Source organism: Notothenia rossii (assembly GCF_949606895.1).
Source record: "Notothenia rossii genome assembly, chromosome: 3".
Taxonomy (NCBI): domain Eukaryota; kingdom Metazoa; phylum Chordata; class Actinopteri; order Perciformes; family Nototheniidae; genus Notothenia; species Notothenia rossii.
This window is the reverse complement of record NC_136901.1, coordinates 27955572-27975026: the sequence shown is the minus strand read 5'-3', so window position 1 is coordinate 27975026 and position 19455 is coordinate 27955572. Positions and strand designations below refer to the sequence as shown.

Genomic DNA, 19455 nt, shown 5'->3' with positions numbered 1-19455 from the left:
TCACGAGAAACATCGGCTGTTGTTATGCCTGCTGTGACGTCAAGTTACTCCGTTCTCCGCTTGTAATTATGCCGTTACAAGCTTCAAAGTTGTATTTATCATCTGAATTTGCCGAAACAAGTTTAATATTCTGAAAGCCAAGACTTTGTTTTTTTAAAATCAGATGAAAACAAACTGTAACGGACCTTGCTGTGTTATCTATCATTACTCTACGTCTTACAATAATAATTTCAGTGGAGGGAGGGGGGCGGCGCTGTGGAACAGCAGAGTGGCGAGGGAGAGCTGTCGTCTTCCCTTTACAAGATTCAAAAATGTATTTATCGTGTGATTTTGGAAATGAAAGTTTCCTATTCTGAAAGCCAAGAATTTGTTTATTTAAAAAAAAAAAAAAACACCCGAAATAAAAAAAAAAGAATTTTTTTTTTTTTTTTTTTTTTTTTATTGGCTCATGATAGGCCCCCGATCTCCGTAGGCCCCTGGGCTTCAGCCCAGGTCAGCCCGTGCATTAAGGCGGCCCTGCTCGTGATCACCCTGTATGCATTGCATCCACAGTGCCCTGTTACAGGTTTGATGGACAGATATGTGAACTCCTCTGTCTGACAGCAGACGTACTTAAGGCAGCAGCGTATGAGGGTAGAGTTAACCAAAGCATACCTTAGCACCAAAGACGTGACACTCTCTTTCTCCTCTGCTCTACAGCTACTATTTTCCTCATAATCTGAAGAGCATGAAAGGACAGCCACTGCGTCTCTCTCTGTCTACGCTCTTTCTTCACACAGACTCTCTGACTGTGTGTGATCCGGAGGTGTGACACTTTCCCAGTAGCCCACAGGTATCCGTTACCCAGCCAGGAGTGTTGGCACGTTGCCCACAGGCCTACCTGCCTCGGAGGGCACAATGGAGGGATGCCGTGTGAGGATCTCCTCTCGAGTGTTGCCAGACTCTGTAACCCTGCTGCCCTCAGCCCAGCCGCAGGAAACAGGAGGGCACGGCCCGTAGGACTTACCTTCCCTTTCATCTGTGGAAAGAGAGAAAGAGTCAAGACTTAGCTCACATCACTCTGTCTGTTTGAATCTGTCTTTAAAGGATGGATTCACTCTCTCATATGTTTTCTGTCTCCTAAATCTAATATAGATCTATGTATGACCCTCCTGTATTTGGCTACTTCTCCATGGTCCCATTGAAACATATTGCTTCATTTAACCAGTCCATATATTTCTAAATTATGATATAATACACTGCAGTTTGCCATATTTTACAATGTATTCATTCTACTAAGTTTTTTTTTTGTAGTTTTAAATTTGGTGTAAATACTTGTCTTTAATGTTAAACTGTTTATTTCTTATATTCTCTTTTTATAATCGTCATATTTTTTATTGTTTATTTACCATTGTGTAATTTTCACTATTTACTGTGGCTATTTTGCATGTATATAAATACCGCCTTTGAATCTTGAATAAATGCAGCAATAAGACTCCTCACCAAACCAAAAGAAGAGAGCGCACTACCCCTCTTTCTCTTTATTGGCTAATGGTGGATTTTCGATTGGATTTAAGATATTATTGATCCTTTTCAGACATCGTACGATCACTATCTGAGGTCCTGCTCACCAGTCTAAAATCTGAGGACTAAGGATGACCGGGCTTTCTCTGATTAAAGCCCCCACTCTCCGAGGAGATCAGACTGGCAAGCTCCTTATCCTCCTTTACTGTAAATCCCTCTTTGTCACATATTCACAAGTCTTCCTTCACAGGATTTAGGTCTGAATTTTTACTTCTATCTGTGAATTTCTTAAAATAAATTTAAAAAAATGTATTCATCATTATTTCATCTTGTAATTATAGTTTTTCTCAGTCTTCCAAACTTTTTATTTTTTCTTTGACAAAAACATTTCTAAATGTGCAAAATCATTCTTACGAAATGAAAATCTACAATTTTTAAAAAATATTTTCTCATTGGTCAATAGTTAAATAACAGATTAACGGGCCAAAACTGTAATACAAGTGTTGGCAAAGAAGAGAACGTTTGAGGAAAATAACAGGCTGTGATGTTGCATGCTGCTTTGCTGACATCTAGTGGCCTAATTCTGCAAATACTAGCAAGTATGCATGAAAAATATCAGCAGCATGAACAGTACGCAGGAATTGCTAAATCATCAGATAACACAGTGATGCTGTCAAATCATGTAATTACTAATTGAATGTACTATATTTAAAATAAAACAACGACTGATAATGGTTAATATATGCTTATCCATGAAGGGAAAACTAAAATGCAATCCCAAAGTTAAATTAAACAGATGGCCCTTAGATTTTAATATATTTCAGTTGGACACAAACGGGCTGTAATTGCATTAAAATCTAAACCAAACATTTTGTGCTTTTATTTTTGAAATAATCTTTCCTAAGAGCAGACAGTGTGTAGTTTGCTGTGTACGCTGGGTGTCTGGCTTTTTGTTAATCTGGTAGAGTCAGGTAGACAGCAAGAGTCTCGGGTGAATTGAAATAAGTCAACTAATATCACTGAACCACAATGACCCTGAGTGTGTCCTTTTGAAATGTATTTACACAATGTGCTAATCATGTGTACGGACAAACTCAAATAAAATATTGGTTTTCAATCACTTTGATGCTTAAAAAGCATGTGATACAATTTAAAGTACACCATATATTTTCCTAGGAAATACAAATGACCACAGGTAACTTTTATGTTTGAATCTAACCAGAATCCAAGTGCTTTGAAAACAGGGACAGTTATTTTAGGCAGTAAAATGGCACTTTAAAACAGAATATTTTCCCTGATGCTGGTTTCAAAAGTTGTCAACATTACAATAGCCTATCATACATGTTTGAAAGTATCACAGAAAAACTGAGACGGAAGGAATATCATTAGACAGCAATCAATGTCAATAATAAAAAAATGTGGTAATTTAAAGGTCATGCTTTTCCGGTTATTAACCGTCCCCTTGTGTCTTATGTAGCTTGTTATGCATGTAAACGGTCTGGAGTGTCACAAACCCTCAAAGTACACCCTGTAGAGAGTAAAACTCTAACACAGAAAATACCTGTCTATGCTGCCCCAGATCGCCTCTTTGGAGATTTTTATTTTTCCATTTTTTTCTTCCGGGAACCCAGTGACGTAACGACGACCCAATGGACCAATTGGTCCAAATGGACGAATCCGCAGAGCCGTTACGTTACGTCCGCGGAGCCGTTATGCGGACTTCCTCACACACACTCAGGCCGAATCCCAAACCACGCTGAAGCTCCCCATAGCCATAGCACCCCCTAAGCACCCCCAAGAGATGTAAGTCTTTTTTATTTTTTATGTGTGAAATTCATAATTTGAAAAATTATTGATTCTGAGCTTTTTCAACAACAAGGTGGAGGGAGAACTCTCTACTGTTGGACAGAGAGTCTCAAATAACCTCAGCTCAGGTGAAGTAAAGGACTCTCTCAGTGTTTAGTTAACTTTAGCCTATCTCAGTGTGTCTCAAACGGTTTGGTCACGATTAATGTAAATAAGTATTTCCGAGGCACACGTTTATATGATCATTATAGGTATAAGAGCATAAATGAAAAACAGGTATGAAATACTATATGACAGTAAAACAAGAATACAGTTTAAAAGGGGAGTGATTCGTAAAATATCCATAAAGAAAAAGAAAATCTGTTTACAGTTCTGTTTCATATGGGTGTTGAGAGGTATCCATAGATTTCTTAATTTTGTTCTCAAAGTACACCAGATTGATACATTTAATTTCAATATTAAAAAGAAAAAAACACTTTTAAAAAATAGAACTTTACCCCTGCTTACACCTATATGCCGTGAGCTGATTATCGAGCCTTCATTGTAACAGTCGCGGGTGTACTGTGTATGTGCATGTGGGGAGTGTTGCAGTAGAACATTCAACTGTAGCGCCCGGTACATTAATGGGAAACCCTAAATGTTTGAGCACCCTCTATGAAACGTCAAGCTACCCCACAGCACCCCCAAAAGGAAAATCTCTGGCGCCGCCACTGCAACACGGCACCCAGACCCCACACAGCATTCTCATCTGTTTGTCATTACTGGTGTCATTTTCTGGTTGCTAACGCCATTGTAACACATAATCACTGATGTTCCGCTGTAACGGTGGTGGACTCATCAGAACAGAGCTGACCAATCAGCAAAGTGGGCTCAGGGAGGGGGGGTAGGAGCTCCAACAAGCCGTGTAGGACAGAGAGTGAATACACATACTATACAGAGATGCTGTATGAGAAACCAATGTGAGTTTGGAAAATTGCACAATATAAATCTATTCTAGTAGACAACAATGGAATTATGATCAGTAGAAATGGTCATTTCATGGGAACTTTAACCTATCCAGCCATGAGAAAATAAAATGTACTCCTGATGAGTCATAATTCTTGATCAACTGGTTGTACTTTGCTCGCAATCACATCACATTATTAATGCAACTAAATAAGTAAGACGTGGACAATAAAATATGAGCAGATCAATGTCCACCAAAACGTGGTATCTGTGTGTGTGTGTGTGTGCGTGTGCGTGTGTGTGTGTGTGTGTGTGTGTGTGTGTGTGTGTGTGTGTGTGTGTGTGTGTGTGTGTGTGTGTGTGTGTGTGTGTGTGTGTGTGTGTGTGTGTGTGTGTGTGCGTTTGTGTGTGACTGTCACTCCTTTATAGTTCTTACATAAATGACACCTCACTTAAAATGTTCTCCCCCGAATTTCCTTCAGACAGAATTTTATCACAATTAAAGTCTGTGTTTTACTGCAGCAAATATTTTCATACGCCGTCTATTAGAGTTGCGAGGACTGATAAATGGGCCCTAAAGGGTCCATCTACTGAATGTTCGCCAGCTGGAAAATTTGAGTTGAGCCCATGTTTCCTCATCTGGCATCCAAATGTGTTGCTGCCTTAACACTTCATTTACATTTTTAATAACACAATAATTATTTGCAGTCACAAATCTGGCTTCGTCGAGCTACTGGCAAACACAGAGCTGTTCATCTGCGGACAAACCATTGACGTTTGGGGCTACAAAGGCCATTTAGTTGAGTGTTTGGTTAAATGTCTTTCATCAATTCCAAAATATCACCACTAATGTTTCTCATAAATAGCGTCATAGCAAGTATTCAGCTACAACACTATCCTTAAAAAACTGACATGGAGGATTAAAAAGATATAGATCATAAAAACTACTTTTTGTGTTTTGTGACATTATATTGCAGCAAGACACATGATGTCATTGTCCAATATAACAAAGCCATAGTTAGTGTTATTAGTAACACCTGCTTTTTCTATTGCGAAAAGCTAATGTAAAAAGGCCTTAAAACTCATCCTGGGAAAATGTTGAAGACTTTTTTTATAAGGCTTAATTGCATGATATGCATTGTATTCATACAATGTTCACACAAAGTCCCAGTTGGCCTATATACCCTCACATTGCCAAACACTATTATAAAAACTCTTATTTAGCACAAAATACTAAACTTAATTTTTTAGGCCAATAAATATGGGCTGGCATTTCCTTTATTAGCATCTATGCAATCTTTACAGATAATGCAAGGATGACAAAGCCGATATATAGAATATATAAACTAATTCAAAGGCTCTTGATTTTGTCAAAGCCTTTAAAGCTTGGTGACCAACACAATTAATATCATCTCATCCAATGGTCTTTAAACCATTATAACTGTGAAGGTACTCTATAAATCATGTGGTTTGGTGCCATAACATTTAGTTACCCCTACATTTGTAACAAAAAAAGAGCCCTGTCTGCCCTGCTGCCACAGAAAGTCCTGTGTACTCAAAGCTGTCTCCATGACCACTCTGTGTACACATGTGTACACTGATAATTTGATCAATTGCTAATTTGTTCTAGAACACAAGCCACTAAAGAACAGTATCCCTACTCAGTAGCGATTATTTGTTCAAATAGGTATGAAAATGCCGTTTTAGGACCAGCAATATGCCAATAAATATAATAATAATATTTACTGGGCATAGACAATTTAGCATTTATAGCATTAACAATATATAAACAAATGCTTTCTGAAATGTACTAACTATCAATAGTTAAAAGCTGTTGCTTATGGATGAATTTATGTTTTTCAAATACCGGTAGGCCTAATTGACCACATTTAAAAACCCTAATAATCCTCATTAGACAGAAACATTTCCCTTGATTATGACATTTTCAGAAATATGACCGCTGTCCACGTGACGGCTGGCCTGAGAGGAATTTCCCCGACTAAACTTTTACCCGTTTTACCTTTGGCCCAGAAACTTTACTGACGTTGACGTCACTGTGCCGCGTCACATCTCGCGATAACAGCACTACATAAATACAGCTGCTGTCGCCTCACACTTTCATCAGTCAGCTCATTTACAGTTTTGACGAACTAAAACTATCGGTGAGTCTCTACCTTTATATCTTTAAAGTTTATTTATGAGCTTTCTCACTATAGTTCCGTTGTTTATGTAAACGTACGGGACATGTAATAATGTTTTAAGGACAGACTGTAATACGGAAGTAATGGACTTTTCACTTTTGTTAAGTAGCCTATTCGATTGGGTTAATACATTTGTTTCTTATTTTGAACACACCGTATTCATAGTATCTTTTCTCTCTGTAGGTTTTGTTTTAGCAGACATGGAAGCAGCTGCAGTTATCTCTAACCAGGTGAGTTTATTATAATAAATACTGTTTACGGTACATTATTATTGAGCTTATCTAGTTAATATTTTGCTGGAGGAAAAACTGCTTTTGAAGCAAAGCAACAACAAATGTAAGTTATAATAGCCTACATAGTGATGAAAATGGTTTAAGCCTCAATATTTAAATTTAAAACAAACATGTTTTACATTTTAAAAGTATGAAATATTCTACGTTTTAAAAAAAATATTATTTGACAACGAATTGGAATAGAGAATAGGGCTGCAATAAGTTGATTATTCTTCCAATTATTTCATTATTTTAAATGTATTGTTTTGTCAGTCCAAAGCCCACTGGTATTTTATTTATCTTGGTATTGAACAGAAACAGAGAAAATAGATAATAAAAGCAACATTTATTAATGAATAATAATAACTCAGTCATCAAGATTTTTCTGTGGATCGTTTAATCAACCTGTATAATCAATTTAGAAACATCAGGTTATATTATAAGTTTAAAACAGAGTTAATTGTTTGTTTAAGTATGTTAAGCCTCCTCTCTCTGTATCTGCTCTCAGAGTGTGGTGGACAGGGTGACCAGCCTTCCTCTGGTGATCTCAACCTACAGCCTGGTGTCCAGCGTGTACTCCAACACCAAGGACACACACCCTTACTTAAAGAGTGTGTGTGAGGCGGCGGAGCAGGGAGTGCGCACCATCACCTCTGTGGCTTTCACCACCGCTTCACCCATCATCGACAAGCTGGAGCCGCAGAGTACGAAACCTCTTTCACTATACATCACAAAGTGTGTAGCAGTTCAAAACAAATCCTGAAACTGATGGATTCATTTAGTGCAGCTGAGTCACACAGAGGAGAAACAGGAAGTTCACATCAGGCTGTTACTCACCATGATCTTTCACCTAGTTTCTGTGTTTACTCAGAATTACCCTAATTCTTTTACTTAAAAAAAACATTTAAGCACTTTTCTCCCTAGTATTTTCAGATTACATTTATAATCTCTTAGCAGCTTATTTACTTCTCTACATTTTTGTTGCCTATAGTTGCCATTGCCAATGACCTGGCCTGCAAAGGTCTGGATAAAATCGAGAAGACGTTGCCAATTCTTCACCAGCCATCTGAGCAGGTATGAACAAGAGTCACAATAGTTTTGAATATTTAATTTTATATTAATTATTTGTTTTTAATTCAGTTTTCAGCTTGGTAAGGTTTAGTTAGTATTGGTCGAACATCTTTTGTCTCAAAGTAGCTTTTTTTGAGTTTCGATTAGATTCAGTATTCATTTGTTTAAAAAAATAATATATATATACACTCAACTTGGAAAGTGAAATTAAGTGTGCAGCTGGGCCAGATGAAGGCCCCCCTGGTCAACAACACGCCGCTCAACTGGCTGGTCGGGCCCTTCTACTCCCGCATGGCCCCGGAGCCCCCTCACACACTGGCTTCACGTGCCTCATCCTCCCATGGAGGTGGAGATGGAAAATATATAAATATATATTGAATGGGAGTGTATGTCTGGCGTAACATTTAGAACGTTTAGAAACATTTAAATACAAACAAGCAATTGATCAAGTAATAGATTTGACCAAATTGATAAAAGGCTAAAACATTTCCTGTACATTTTTGTAATTAAACAGTCTTTTATTACATTGTTCACACTTAGTTTTACTTTCCAAGCTGAGTTTTAGTAACCTATATTAACCTGTGTATGAGCTGTTCTGAATGAGCAACATGAGTCAAAGGTCAGATTAGAGAATCATAAATTGCTCAATGTCGTATCTGTCCTGAGTCACGTCCTCCACTGCTCTTTCCTTGCCCAGATTATCTCCAGTGCCAAGGATGTGGTAACCACGGCTACAGGGGTGGTGACGGAGCGAGTGTCCGGGGCCAAGGACTCCGTGTCGGGCACTCTGAGCAGTGTGCGGGGCGCGGTGTGTGATGGGATGGATAAGACTCGTGCTGCGGTCAGTGTGAGTGTGAGCACGGTGCTGGAGAGCAGAGTGGCCCGGATGGTGAGCAGCGGCGTGGACTCCGCCCTCAGCACGTCTGAGAGCCTGGTGGAGCAGTACCTGCCTCTGACGAAGGACGAGCTGGGTGAGGGGACAAACAACTACTAATCTACACACTGAACACAGGCATCCCTTTTTTCTTCTAACTGGCGTGGTGAAAAGTCCAATAATTTATCACCTCTTAGTGGCTGTTCAGATTTATTTTTACAATACAGAATCTCACTAAACACTGACTGTCCAAAATAATTCATGATAGAGATCAACTTTGACATAGAAATAGAACATTTTGAGTCGAATTGATCTTTTACTTTGTTTATTGTGCATTTTGTCTTTTTTCTGAAAATAAATTACAATATTTTGGAGGTGGAAACAGTCTGTAATGTTAATGGTTAGAAAGTGGATGTAAAAAACAATTACATCAATAGATATATATTGAAAAAGCAATCAAGGCTTAAGGCTCTGTAGTAGCTTTATGAAGGGTCACCTATTAACCAGTTTCCAGGACAATCTGACTTTTCTGAGAATGAATATCTGTATTAGTGGCCAGTTTTTCAATCATTAAAGCCGTCCTTGTTCACAGTGAATTATGGCATCCCATGAAAAAATGTATAACATAAAACAATGGATCTTATTAAAGGAATTGACAGGTGTATAACTACATTGCAATAAACTACAGTCATTTCCAGCACGCAATTCAGTAGAGAAGCAACACTGTCAAAAATCATAAAATAACTTGTTATCAGATTTTGTGTGACCTAACTTTGATGTTCCCTCTCTGGTGACAGAGCTGGAGGCAGAAACTGTGACAGGATTTGACCGGGAGGAGGCGAGCTACTACGTCCGCCTGGGCTCCCTCTCCACCAAACTCCGGAAGAGAGCGTACACCAGAGCCTTGGCCAACATCAGAGACCGCAAGCAGCGCAGCGTGCAGTTCATCTCCGAGCTCAACTCCACCGTCGACCTGGTGGGTCTCTTTAGTCAGAGTCATACATTCAGACACTTTACAATAAAGACAAATGTCCTTTGACACACACAATCTTCTACAACTGTGGCTTATAAAGTCATTTCTTCTACTGCTTATGGTGAGAGGCTAATAAAGTATGTTTTTAAAAAAATTTTAGATCGAATATGGCAGGAGGAATATTGACGGGGCTACCCAGATGGTGAACAACAAGCTGAACTCTCAGTCTGTGTGGAAGTCCAACGGTCCAAACCAGCACAACGGTCACGAGGCAGAGGTAACACTAATACACAACGAGATCACATTAATCCGTCTATTTTATGGATTATACCACACCAGGGTTAATATACAGGGTTATTATAGTAAACTAAATTAAAGCATTATCCTGTTAAGAAAAAGAAAAGTATTGATATTTCTGTGAAATAGTTTTTTTTGGCCAGGGTTTTACATCAGCTCTCCGGACATAAGACCACAGAAACTGCACAGACTTGACCATCAAGCAGATTGAGCTTTGCTTAAAGGCTCCAAAATGAATCACTATTGGTTATAAAATAGTCTTGCAAAATTAATAACATGATTTATCAAATGCCTTTTAACTATTCAACTTAACTCTAAAAGTTATTATCTTCCACATTTGGTAATTAAGGGCAACTCAAGTTGATTCCCAAATCAAAAGAGTTTAATGTTATGGCCATTCCTACACCTATGTTTGTGTAGCTACATGCTAGTGAGATAGTGTCATAACAAACACAAAACTACAGCTAAACTAAAGATATAAACTTGAACTAGCAAACTAAACCTGAAAACTGACATACAGAAAAGTCTGAACTAAAATAAATCCTATTCAATTCAAAACTATTACAACCTTGCACCTCCCTTGTTTCTTGAAGGTAAAGTATGTCAAGTGATGTAAATCTGTCCCTGTCCCTCCCCCTCCTCTCAGGCGATCGAGTCCCGCACCCTCACGCTGGCCCGCTCCCTCACCCAGCAGCTCCAGACCACCTGCCTGGGCCTGGTCTCCGGCCTGCAGGGTCTCCCCCTCCACATCCAGCAGGAGGCGCTGTCCCTGAGCTGCTCCGCCTCCCAGGTATACGGCAGCTTCAGTGCAGCCTCCACCCTGAGGGACCTGCCTGACAGCGTGCTGAGCACCAGCAGGGTGCAGCTGGGCCGGATGAAGGACTCCCTGGACAACGTGATGGACTACCTGGTCAACAACACGCCACTCAACTGGCTGGTCGGGCCCTTCTACTCCCACATGGCCCCGGAGCCCCCTCACACAGCGGCTTCACGCGCCTCGTCCTCCAGCTCTGCCTACGCCCAATCACAGCGACAGGAGCCCATGGAGGTGGAGATGGAGTCGCTGCAGTCCCATCAGCGATAGAAATGCATTCATGTTTTAAGTAGCATATTTAGCTTTTTAGGCAAAGATTGAACTCTCTTAATTCCATGTCAATGCTATTTTATACTTTTTGTTTTTTTAAATGTGTAATGATTGCTAAAATTGCATTTGATTTGCTCCCCAATCTGGTGCTTTCTACATAAACTTACTGGAATTAATATTACAATTAGCTTGTTTCCCCTCACAATAAACATCTGAATTTGCGTTTGTTTCTCTAGTCTAGAGGCGACAAAGTAATGGCTAATATTTACCTATTCATTAAATACACACGGCAAGATCTCAAGTTTTTTTTACACAATTATCCACAATAAAAATCCTAATCATGTCCAGTAAAGTACATCTTTTTCACCTCTTTGCTATGCCTTTAATTCTCTCACATGTTTTAACACCCCCATCTACATCTTAGCAATGCAAATTAAGTTAATCAAATTCTATTCTCTGCATCCATGTATTTGATACATTTTGAAATTGGGAAGGGCATTTACTCATTCTACTGACTAGATCATTAAATGACAATCATTTAGAATAAAAAAAAGATGAGCTTTATTAAAATTTAAAAACAAACTGTTAGACTCATTTCATAATACATTAACAGTTGAACTAGTGCTGGTCAGTTGATCTTTATCGCTGGCAGCGCCTTCGCCTCAACAGATTGTCCATCAAATTCTGAAAACCCAGAAAGAATGATGTTTTTCAAAGGTTTAGCAATATACAAAGCTTTTAACCTTTTCTGAAAATGAGAACTCATCACACAGTAAGTTGAATTTAAAAGTACTACCGTGAGCCTCCGAAACTGGCACAATGCTACGTCATCCAGCAGGTCAACGTCAATGTCATCCTGCGTCTCTTCAGAAAAGGAGAGGGCCTGAAAACAACACATGCATACAAGTTAGTGGATCAGATCATAATCCAGGTATATTTAGCTCTTACATTAAAACTGAAAAGTCTCCTCGGGTAAGGAAGGCTTGGTTTAAATTCACTTTCTTTGAACAAAAATAAGGACACAGCGTTGCCTTTTTCCAGTTGGTGCAAAGTGTAGAGTACCTGTCCCTGTGCTGTGGTGACAGTGACGTGTGCAGCAGAGCCGGCCATGGAACAGTGCAGATCTCCAGCAGAGACCACAGACCTGAGACACAATCCATTAAAATACGAGAACAATTATTGAAAATAAAAACAATCTCCATGCCTGCATTGTAAAGGCTATAGAACATGGCCGCTCTACTGCAGACAGGAACAGACCTGAGTTTTGGTTTGATTGCTCGGGTCTGCTCGTTGTTCTTGGCCAAGAGGCTCTGAGTTCTCGTGGCAGATGCTGGGGTAACCCTGGAGAAAATAAAGGCAGTGTCAATGCATAAATAAATACTCATTTACCAAACACTACAACACAATAAATAAAGGTTGTTTGAAGCATGGTTATACAGCATGAGGTTTATATACAGAAGATGGCAGTTTGGAGACAACATGAGTACAAGTACCACAATGTGTATTGTATTTTAGCCAGGGAAAGCAAAAAAAATAATAATGCATTTTATTTATATAGGCGCCTTTCAAGGCTTTCAAATCTAAATATACATCAGGTAGGTAGGGTAGTTCTTATGTGGGTTAATAAGATTTTGCTGCTGGCCTCATCCACATACATTTTCTTCATCCTTGTACTCTAGTCGATTTCTCCAAATGTCAATCTATTGTGTGATATACTGACTATGGATAAGTACCTCGCACAACCATACGTCAAATCTTACCTGACATTTCCAGTGCTGTTACTTCCAACTAACATTTTGCTCTTTTTTGTTACTTTTCCTCCCTAAAAATATAGGAAAAAAGCAATGTTTAGACTAATCTTGTGGATACCAAAACTTGTCTCGAAATAATATTTAAAAGCAAACCAATATTTGATATGAAACTGAGGTTAAAAACGGTTAGCCCCCTCTTTTTGGCAAATATTAGTTGATAAACTGCTTACCTTGGAAGCCTTGGCTGAGGGCTTCAGGACTGGTGAGCCAGAGTCAGTTGATTGTACTTCAAAAACAGAAGATGCTTTAAGTTTAATTTCAAACAACTGCATTTCATTTCATTTCATAATCAAAATAAACATTTTTCATAGGAAAACAATTGTACCTATTTTACTGTGGGTCCTCCTGAGGGTTTGGTGAATCTCTAGGGACTCATTCTGAAACATCAGTTAATAATGATTACTTCTATTATATTAAAAACAAAACTCAAGATGGCAGCAGGTGAGACTTAAACTCACCTTCATGGCAATTGACACGTCACTGGCTGAGAAGTCCTCCTCTAAAAGAATACAGGGGGATGGAAATCAGTAGTGAAAGAAGTATTAATTAGGTAAAAGTAGATATACTACAGTGTAAAAATACTGCGTTACGAGTAAAAGTCCAGCATACAAGTAGAAGTACAAATGTATTCGCATCAATATTGGCTTCTAAAATGTAGGATAAAAGTAGCATGAAATGGATATACTCAAATAAAGTACCCCAAAATCTAACTTAAATTCAATACATTATTACACCACTGACGGAATGACGGAAATACATAATATATTATGGTCTAACATCATAGGAAGTCAATTTATCCCAAAAGAACCCGGACAAATTTCTACTTTTGGGGAGATTTTGGGGAACATCATTTAGGTTAAATAGACAACAAAGAACACATTTCTGACATTGTCAAAACAAAAAAAACATCCTGAAATGTAACTAGTTCTGTCACATGTTAGCCTGGCACACGGACATCTTGGACATGTTATGGGAACACAAAAAGACCGTGGGTTCTTAAGAATGCTGAAGACTCACCGCTAAATAATTCCCCAATTCGTGTTTTTTGCAGAGCAAGAGGAACCTTCATTAGCTCCACTTTGAAGACTTTATCCACTGTGGCCAACATGTTCTCAAGTTTGGCTTCTAACTCGTTCATACGCTCTTGTGCTGAAAGGAAGATTAAAAAAAGGTTCGCCATTTCTAGCAGCAGAGCAGGGACAACTGGAGGATGTAAAGCTGACATTTGAGCAGCAGTCTCAGCCAAACCTTCTTTCTCAAACTGCTGGATAAACAGAGCCAGTCTCCGGTGTCTCATCTCCCGGCTCTGCCGCACTTGAGCTGGGTCGGATCCTCGGTTCTTTACCCGCCTCGAAGGCATCTTGTGGTCTGGTCCTCACAGAGTTCAGCCTGCGAATGCAACCGCTCTGCACACCTGTTACCGCACAACAGTTAATTGAGATGTTCATCCGCTCACCGGAAACTAATCAGGTGAGATCTACGTTGCGTGGCGGAAGCATACGTTTAGCCTTTATTTTGTTTATCGATTATGGAATCGGTGATATTGAAATTCAATATCACGGTGTCACGGTGCATATTTCATATTGGTGCATTTCAATTCAACAAGTGATAGTACAACAAAAATACCTAAACTGAAAAGCCTTGAAACATTCATGTTTTGAAATTAAATATCATTAAAAATGTAAATAATTAAACACACACACACATATCAAAACCTCCTTGTGCCAAAAGCACTAATGATGCAGAATGGCCCATTTCAGATTAATATATATTATAGGATAACAATTATTAATGTGATCATCACTTTTGCATAGCTAATTTGACACAATAATTTTAATTTGCAGTGATTTTATTATTAATCCTTGCCAAATTGCAGATGAGAGACATGAGACAAGTGATGGAGGACAAGATAAAGAAAGAGGTCCATGGAGGAAATGGAGAAAAGAAAGAAAGAATATGAGGATTTACTTGGGATGGAATTAGAAGCGGAACATAAAAGGACAAAGGGAGATTACGCAACACAGCATGGAAATACTTTATTTATTTTACTTATTAGAAATAGCACAATAAATGCAAAATAACATCCCAGCTTCTAATGCCGACAAATATAAATCCTCATCAGCATGGAGACACAAAATGGACACATTTAATTTTTCAATCAGTTCACAAACTCATTTATTGCAGCGCACTTAAGGGTAGACATTAAATTCCTTTCCACAGGACGGTAAGAGATCATTTAATCTATCATTAGAGAACAGTCTCTTCTGTACATCCTCTGCCATTAGGAGGCCACATTTACAAAGTCCGTACAGGGAGGGATCCCTTAAACAGATTAAAAGGGGAAAGGGGGATTGTTAGTCATACAAATCTGAAGTTACACCATCTACAATCCAAATGTCAATGATACAAAAATAAATAATTGAGAATTTCATTTGTTTTGGAGGAAAAACTACTGTCAATTGTGAATATTTGAGGTGATGTCATCTCATCCTCACCCTGGGTCTAAACAAGGTTTTAATCTATGCAGTGCAAATATTAATCACTTCTGTACAAGTCGCTCTCCCTAGTCTACAATAGGACCATCTACATTTCCAACAGTTCCGGGCACTTAGTGGAATGTCATGTTGTGAAATGATTTCTCTCTCAACACAGCGTCAGCATTCCTAAAGAAGCCCTTTGCAGTATTATAAAGCTCTGAGCTACTGTGTGTAAACCATAAAAGCATATTTAACACAATAGCCAATTAAAACATTTATTTAACATTGGTTGGTTCTATGCTAGGGTTAGGAATAGCCCCGACACAGCTCGAATTTAACATGACAATAAGGCATGTTAGCTGAAGAAGTAAAGTATGTTACGGTTAAAAAAATGCAGATATTAAAAACTGAAAATGCTCCATCACTGAGGCTCCCAGAACAAGTATCTATTTTAAAGTGTGGCAATCCATAGTGTGGCATGCCTTTTCTGTCTCTGTTTAATTTCCTCCTATCGGCTGCTTTTAATCACACAAGTGTTGTTGCAGAGATCAATAATACTTTTTTAGCAGGGCATCTGGAATGTTGCAGAATGTTAGTGATTGTCCTCAGTCCACCTCATTTACATGTGTGCTTCCAATGCATATTTACACGGACAGAGAGCTTGTGCATTTGCAATGAAACAAACTTTAACATTCATTAAGACTCAGGACACAATAAGTCAAGGCATCAAGACTTGTTGCCTCTCAAAAAAAATAGGCAACCCTGGTTTTAGATTTCCCCCCTGCAAGTAAATAATATGTACAAAAAGACAGGTGGACCTGGGTTTGCTTTTGTGGGTAGAAAGTGCACAGTCATGGTATGTACACAGTCTCAAACGTCAGAACTCATCTGGGAACAGATTCAAGCAAAGTGGGCAAAAAGCGGGACAGCGTGATTATACACACACACACAAACAGACACATGTCTACACCACACAGGCAGTCAATACATCTGTACAGTGATTCATTATTCTATACACCATCTGTAAAGAAACACAACTAGTCCCAGAAGATTCACTGCAGGTGTCGGAGCCTTTTTACAGAAACAGTCCCACCTGTAAGCAGCCGCTTGGAAAGTCTATGAAAAGCTCCAGAGAGGTTGTAAAAAAAGAAAGAAATGACATCTTCCAAGACAAGGAGAAGAAGAAGAAGAAGAAGAAAAGGTACCGTGTTTTAGGCGATTGGAGGGGTTTAGATACAAAATCATTTTCCTCCCTGCTGCAGTCAGGTTTTTTTGTGATCAGATAACGGGGGCTCCGAAGCATTTGAGGCACCACTGGACGTTGGGGCTGGGCGGTTGGTCGATTATGTGCAGAGACTTGAGCTGCTCCTCGCTCAGTTCATCGTACGCCAGGCGGTACTCTCTGTCGAAGGCCTCTGCAGGGACATAGCAAAGAGAGAGAGGGAGGGAAGATTCACAAAGTAAGAAAAGAGAGCAAACTGTTTCTGGCTTAGTTAGAGTTAAAGTAAAACATCTACACTTTTTAATCCCTACGACCTTTTCATGTATTTATTTCACTCTAATTTGGCTGTGGTAATGCATACGGAATACAAGTTTATTGTTATTTTATTTAAGTTAAACATTGGCTCCTGTCATCTAAAATAAAGTCCGGACACTTAGACCCCATAACGCAATGACAAAAGTTGTAATCGTCCTTTAAAAAGGGGCATTTTCTTTCTTCAAAGTTCACAAATTGGATTTATTTTTGATCCAATGCACAAAATAAATAAAAATGGTTTGCCCTCTAAGGACATCAGAGCAACTTTTATAAATGGATGCTGAAGTTTTAAGGACAGTGAGAAAGAAATATTAAACCAGCTACCCATTTAATTATTTAAAAAAGATTGTGCAAGAGACGTTCTCGCTGATGGGACTCTTGCCAGCACGATGTATCTGGTTGATTTCACTCACCTACGTCGATGTTCTCCTTCCCCAAAGCCACCAGTGAGAGGAACATTATTTCTCTATAGATACTCCTGGGAGAATTACAAGGCACACAAATGAGAGATTCATCAAGATATCAAGAACATAAATGTCTGAATGCTTTGTAGAAAGTGTTTCGGAAAGAGACACAGAATAAAGTCTGACCTCTGGCGTTTGAATCCCTCTGGGCGCCGTTTGATCTCCCGGATCAGCAGGTTGATCGGCCCGTACACGTCGTTGGTCTGAATGCTACGAACAATTGTGTTTAGGAGGGTACGAATCTCCTGGTGGTCTGTGGGGGCCAGCGTCCCCTTCTTCTCCACTGCAAAAAAACACATCAGAAATAATTGTATTCTATCCGTTTTAGTAAGAACACTGAAGTTTTCCTACCAACTGACATCGTATCAAATAGTTGTCTCTGTCTCCCCCTAGTGGTAGATTTATTTTCTACAAATAAGAATAAAAAAGTCACCAGAAAACAACATCAAAAAGTCTGATACAGTGTTTAGGGATGTCAAGCACTACACTAATGTCTCATACAGGAGGGGGGGACACTCACACAGGGTCCTCCAGAGCTGGTAGAGGGGCTCCCCGTGGTCCTGGTGCAGGTTGATGTTGTCCCACAGGAGCTGGACGTAAACCTGTTTACTGTCCTGGGACAGTGATGTCAAGGGCAGCTGAAAACATAAAGAATTGAGTTATTATGTTACTGACAAATAGAGCATTAAAAGACATCTCAACCGTCTTAAATGTCTTGTTTGGGAAAGATCACACCAACCTTTTAAAACAATCTTGAAATGTAATTTAATCCACTACTGAAATGTCAGTTAAGTTTTTCCACTAAATCCTGATTTCATTCATTTCTGATTTAGCAAAACAAAAATTGGATGCAATAACACCTGAGGAGGTTTGACCTAAAAAATAATGAAGTCCTCAAAGAAAGTTGAAGTACAAACGTTCTGTTACTTCTCTGCTGAGCTATCATGAGCAACTTTAGCCTAATTACTAGCTCCTGACAGAGATCCTGACTTGGATTAAATGAATACTTGTTATGGAATGGGAAGAAGAGCCCTAGCATAAGAGATAAGTGTCTCACCTGCACTCCTTTGTTGCAGTGTTCAGAGGTCAGGATGAGTCCAGGGAGGTGAGTGGGCAGGTCTAAACGACGGAAATACCAAACCAGGTTCCAGAAGATGATGGGGTGCTGGCTGAGGAACTTGTGGGTGTAGATCACCTGGTCTCCCTCGTTTTCAAGCAGCGTCTCCAGCTCTTTGCGCAGCACCAAGGGGCTCAGGTACGGGACGGACACGGGCTTGGGGTTCGGGCGTTTAGTCCCCATGCCATCCTGAGAAACACACACTCATCATTTACTAAATTGACAAATATTTAAGCACAGTGGGGTTATTTAGTGACGTGAGCAGCACTGACCGACACCTCCTGCAGGCTGCAGGGCAGGCTGGTGGTGGAGACGCCGTGTCCGGGTCTCTGGGAGTAGTCCAGGCTCTGCAGCGGACCCCCAACACTGTTGCTGCGCGTCAGAGACGTCCCGCTGCATCGGCGCTGCTTCCCCGCCGCCTGGTGCTCCAGGAGACCTAAGGGGTCCGACTGCACCGGCTCAGGAACCAGACTAAGAACACATCGGAGAGGCATGGTTTGTATTTTAGTCTTGTACCTTTTCGTCAACAAAATTGCATGTTTTGCACGTGTTGATGACGTTGGTGTAGCCTTAGTAAATGAACCCTGATTTACATGAAGCTGTTTGTCTGTTTTCTTCCCCTCTGCTAATAGCCTCATCAACAAGGCCCGGCCCCCCCACTGACACTTTACCTAAGCCACATCATAGACTCTATGCATTACATTAATGCACACAATATTGGTTATTTTGATTACTGCACATATATGTTATTCCATTCTATTTATATGCTATATTTGACTATATTTCTTATTATTTTTATTAATGCTATTATAGTTTTCTTAAAATAGTTCTCGATCTGTGTTTTTAATTTTTTTTTTACTTTTATGTATGCATCATGACATCAAGTCAAATTCCTCGTACGTGTCAACCTAGCTGGTAATAAACCTGTTTCTGATTCTGATTGGTTTGTACCTCTTAAGTGTTCCAGGCTGATTATCCGGAGTCTCCCGAGCTTCCTCTTCAGGGAAAGAGAGGAGGTCTGGT

General features: G+C 39.5%; 3 protein-coding genes across 3 annotated transcripts in view; 1 reads left to right on the top strand and 2 right to left on the bottom strand.

Moving 5' to 3' along the window:
* Positions 1-6326: 6326 nt before the first annotated feature.
* plin2 (perilipin 2) lies at positions 6327-11369 on the top strand. Its single transcript, XM_079670427.1, has 8 exons — positions 6327-6416; positions 6639-6685; positions 7236-7431; positions 7719-7801; positions 8496-8769; positions 9470-9648; positions 9806-9922; positions 10589-11369. The coding sequence occupies exons 2-8, from the start codon at positions 6656-6658 to the stop codon at positions 11024-11026; spliced, it is 1317 nt and encodes a 438-aa protein (XP_079526553.1). The 5' UTR covers positions 6327-6416; positions 6639-6655; the 3' UTR covers positions 11027-11369.
* Positions 11370-11563: 194 nt separating this feature from the next.
* Positions 11564-14316, bottom strand: cdca9 (cell division cycle associated 9). Its single transcript, XM_079670428.1, has 10 exons — positions 14086-14316; positions 13855-13986; positions 13296-13336; positions 13163-13214; positions 13008-13063; positions 12787-12848; positions 12284-12367; positions 12089-12170; positions 11823-11909; positions 11564-11710 (listed from the first exon to the last, which is right to left on the bottom strand). The coding sequence occupies exons 1-10, from the start codon at positions 14195-14197 to the stop codon at positions 11666-11668; spliced, it is 753 nt and encodes a 250-aa protein (XP_079526554.1). The 5' UTR covers positions 14198-14316; the 3' UTR covers positions 11564-11665.
* Positions 14317-14982: 666 nt separating this feature from the next.
* dennd4c (DENN/MADD domain containing 4C) overlaps positions 14983-19455 on the bottom strand; it is a 22385-nt gene continuing 17912 nt past the window's right edge. The window contains exons 4-10 of the mRNA XM_079671137.1: positions 19384-19450; positions 18705-18903; positions 18373-18621; positions 17836-17953; positions 17442-17598; positions 17265-17329; positions 14983-16729 (exon numbers count right to left, since the gene is read on the bottom strand). Of these exons, the coding sequence (XP_079527263.1) occupies positions 16593-16729; positions 17265-17329; positions 17442-17598; positions 17836-17953; positions 18373-18621; positions 18705-18903; positions 19384-19450 (992 nt within the window). The 3' untranslated portion in view covers positions 14983-16592. The remainder of the gene's footprint in view (positions 16730-17264; positions 17330-17441; positions 17599-17835; positions 17954-18372; positions 18622-18704; positions 18904-19383; positions 19451-19455) is intronic.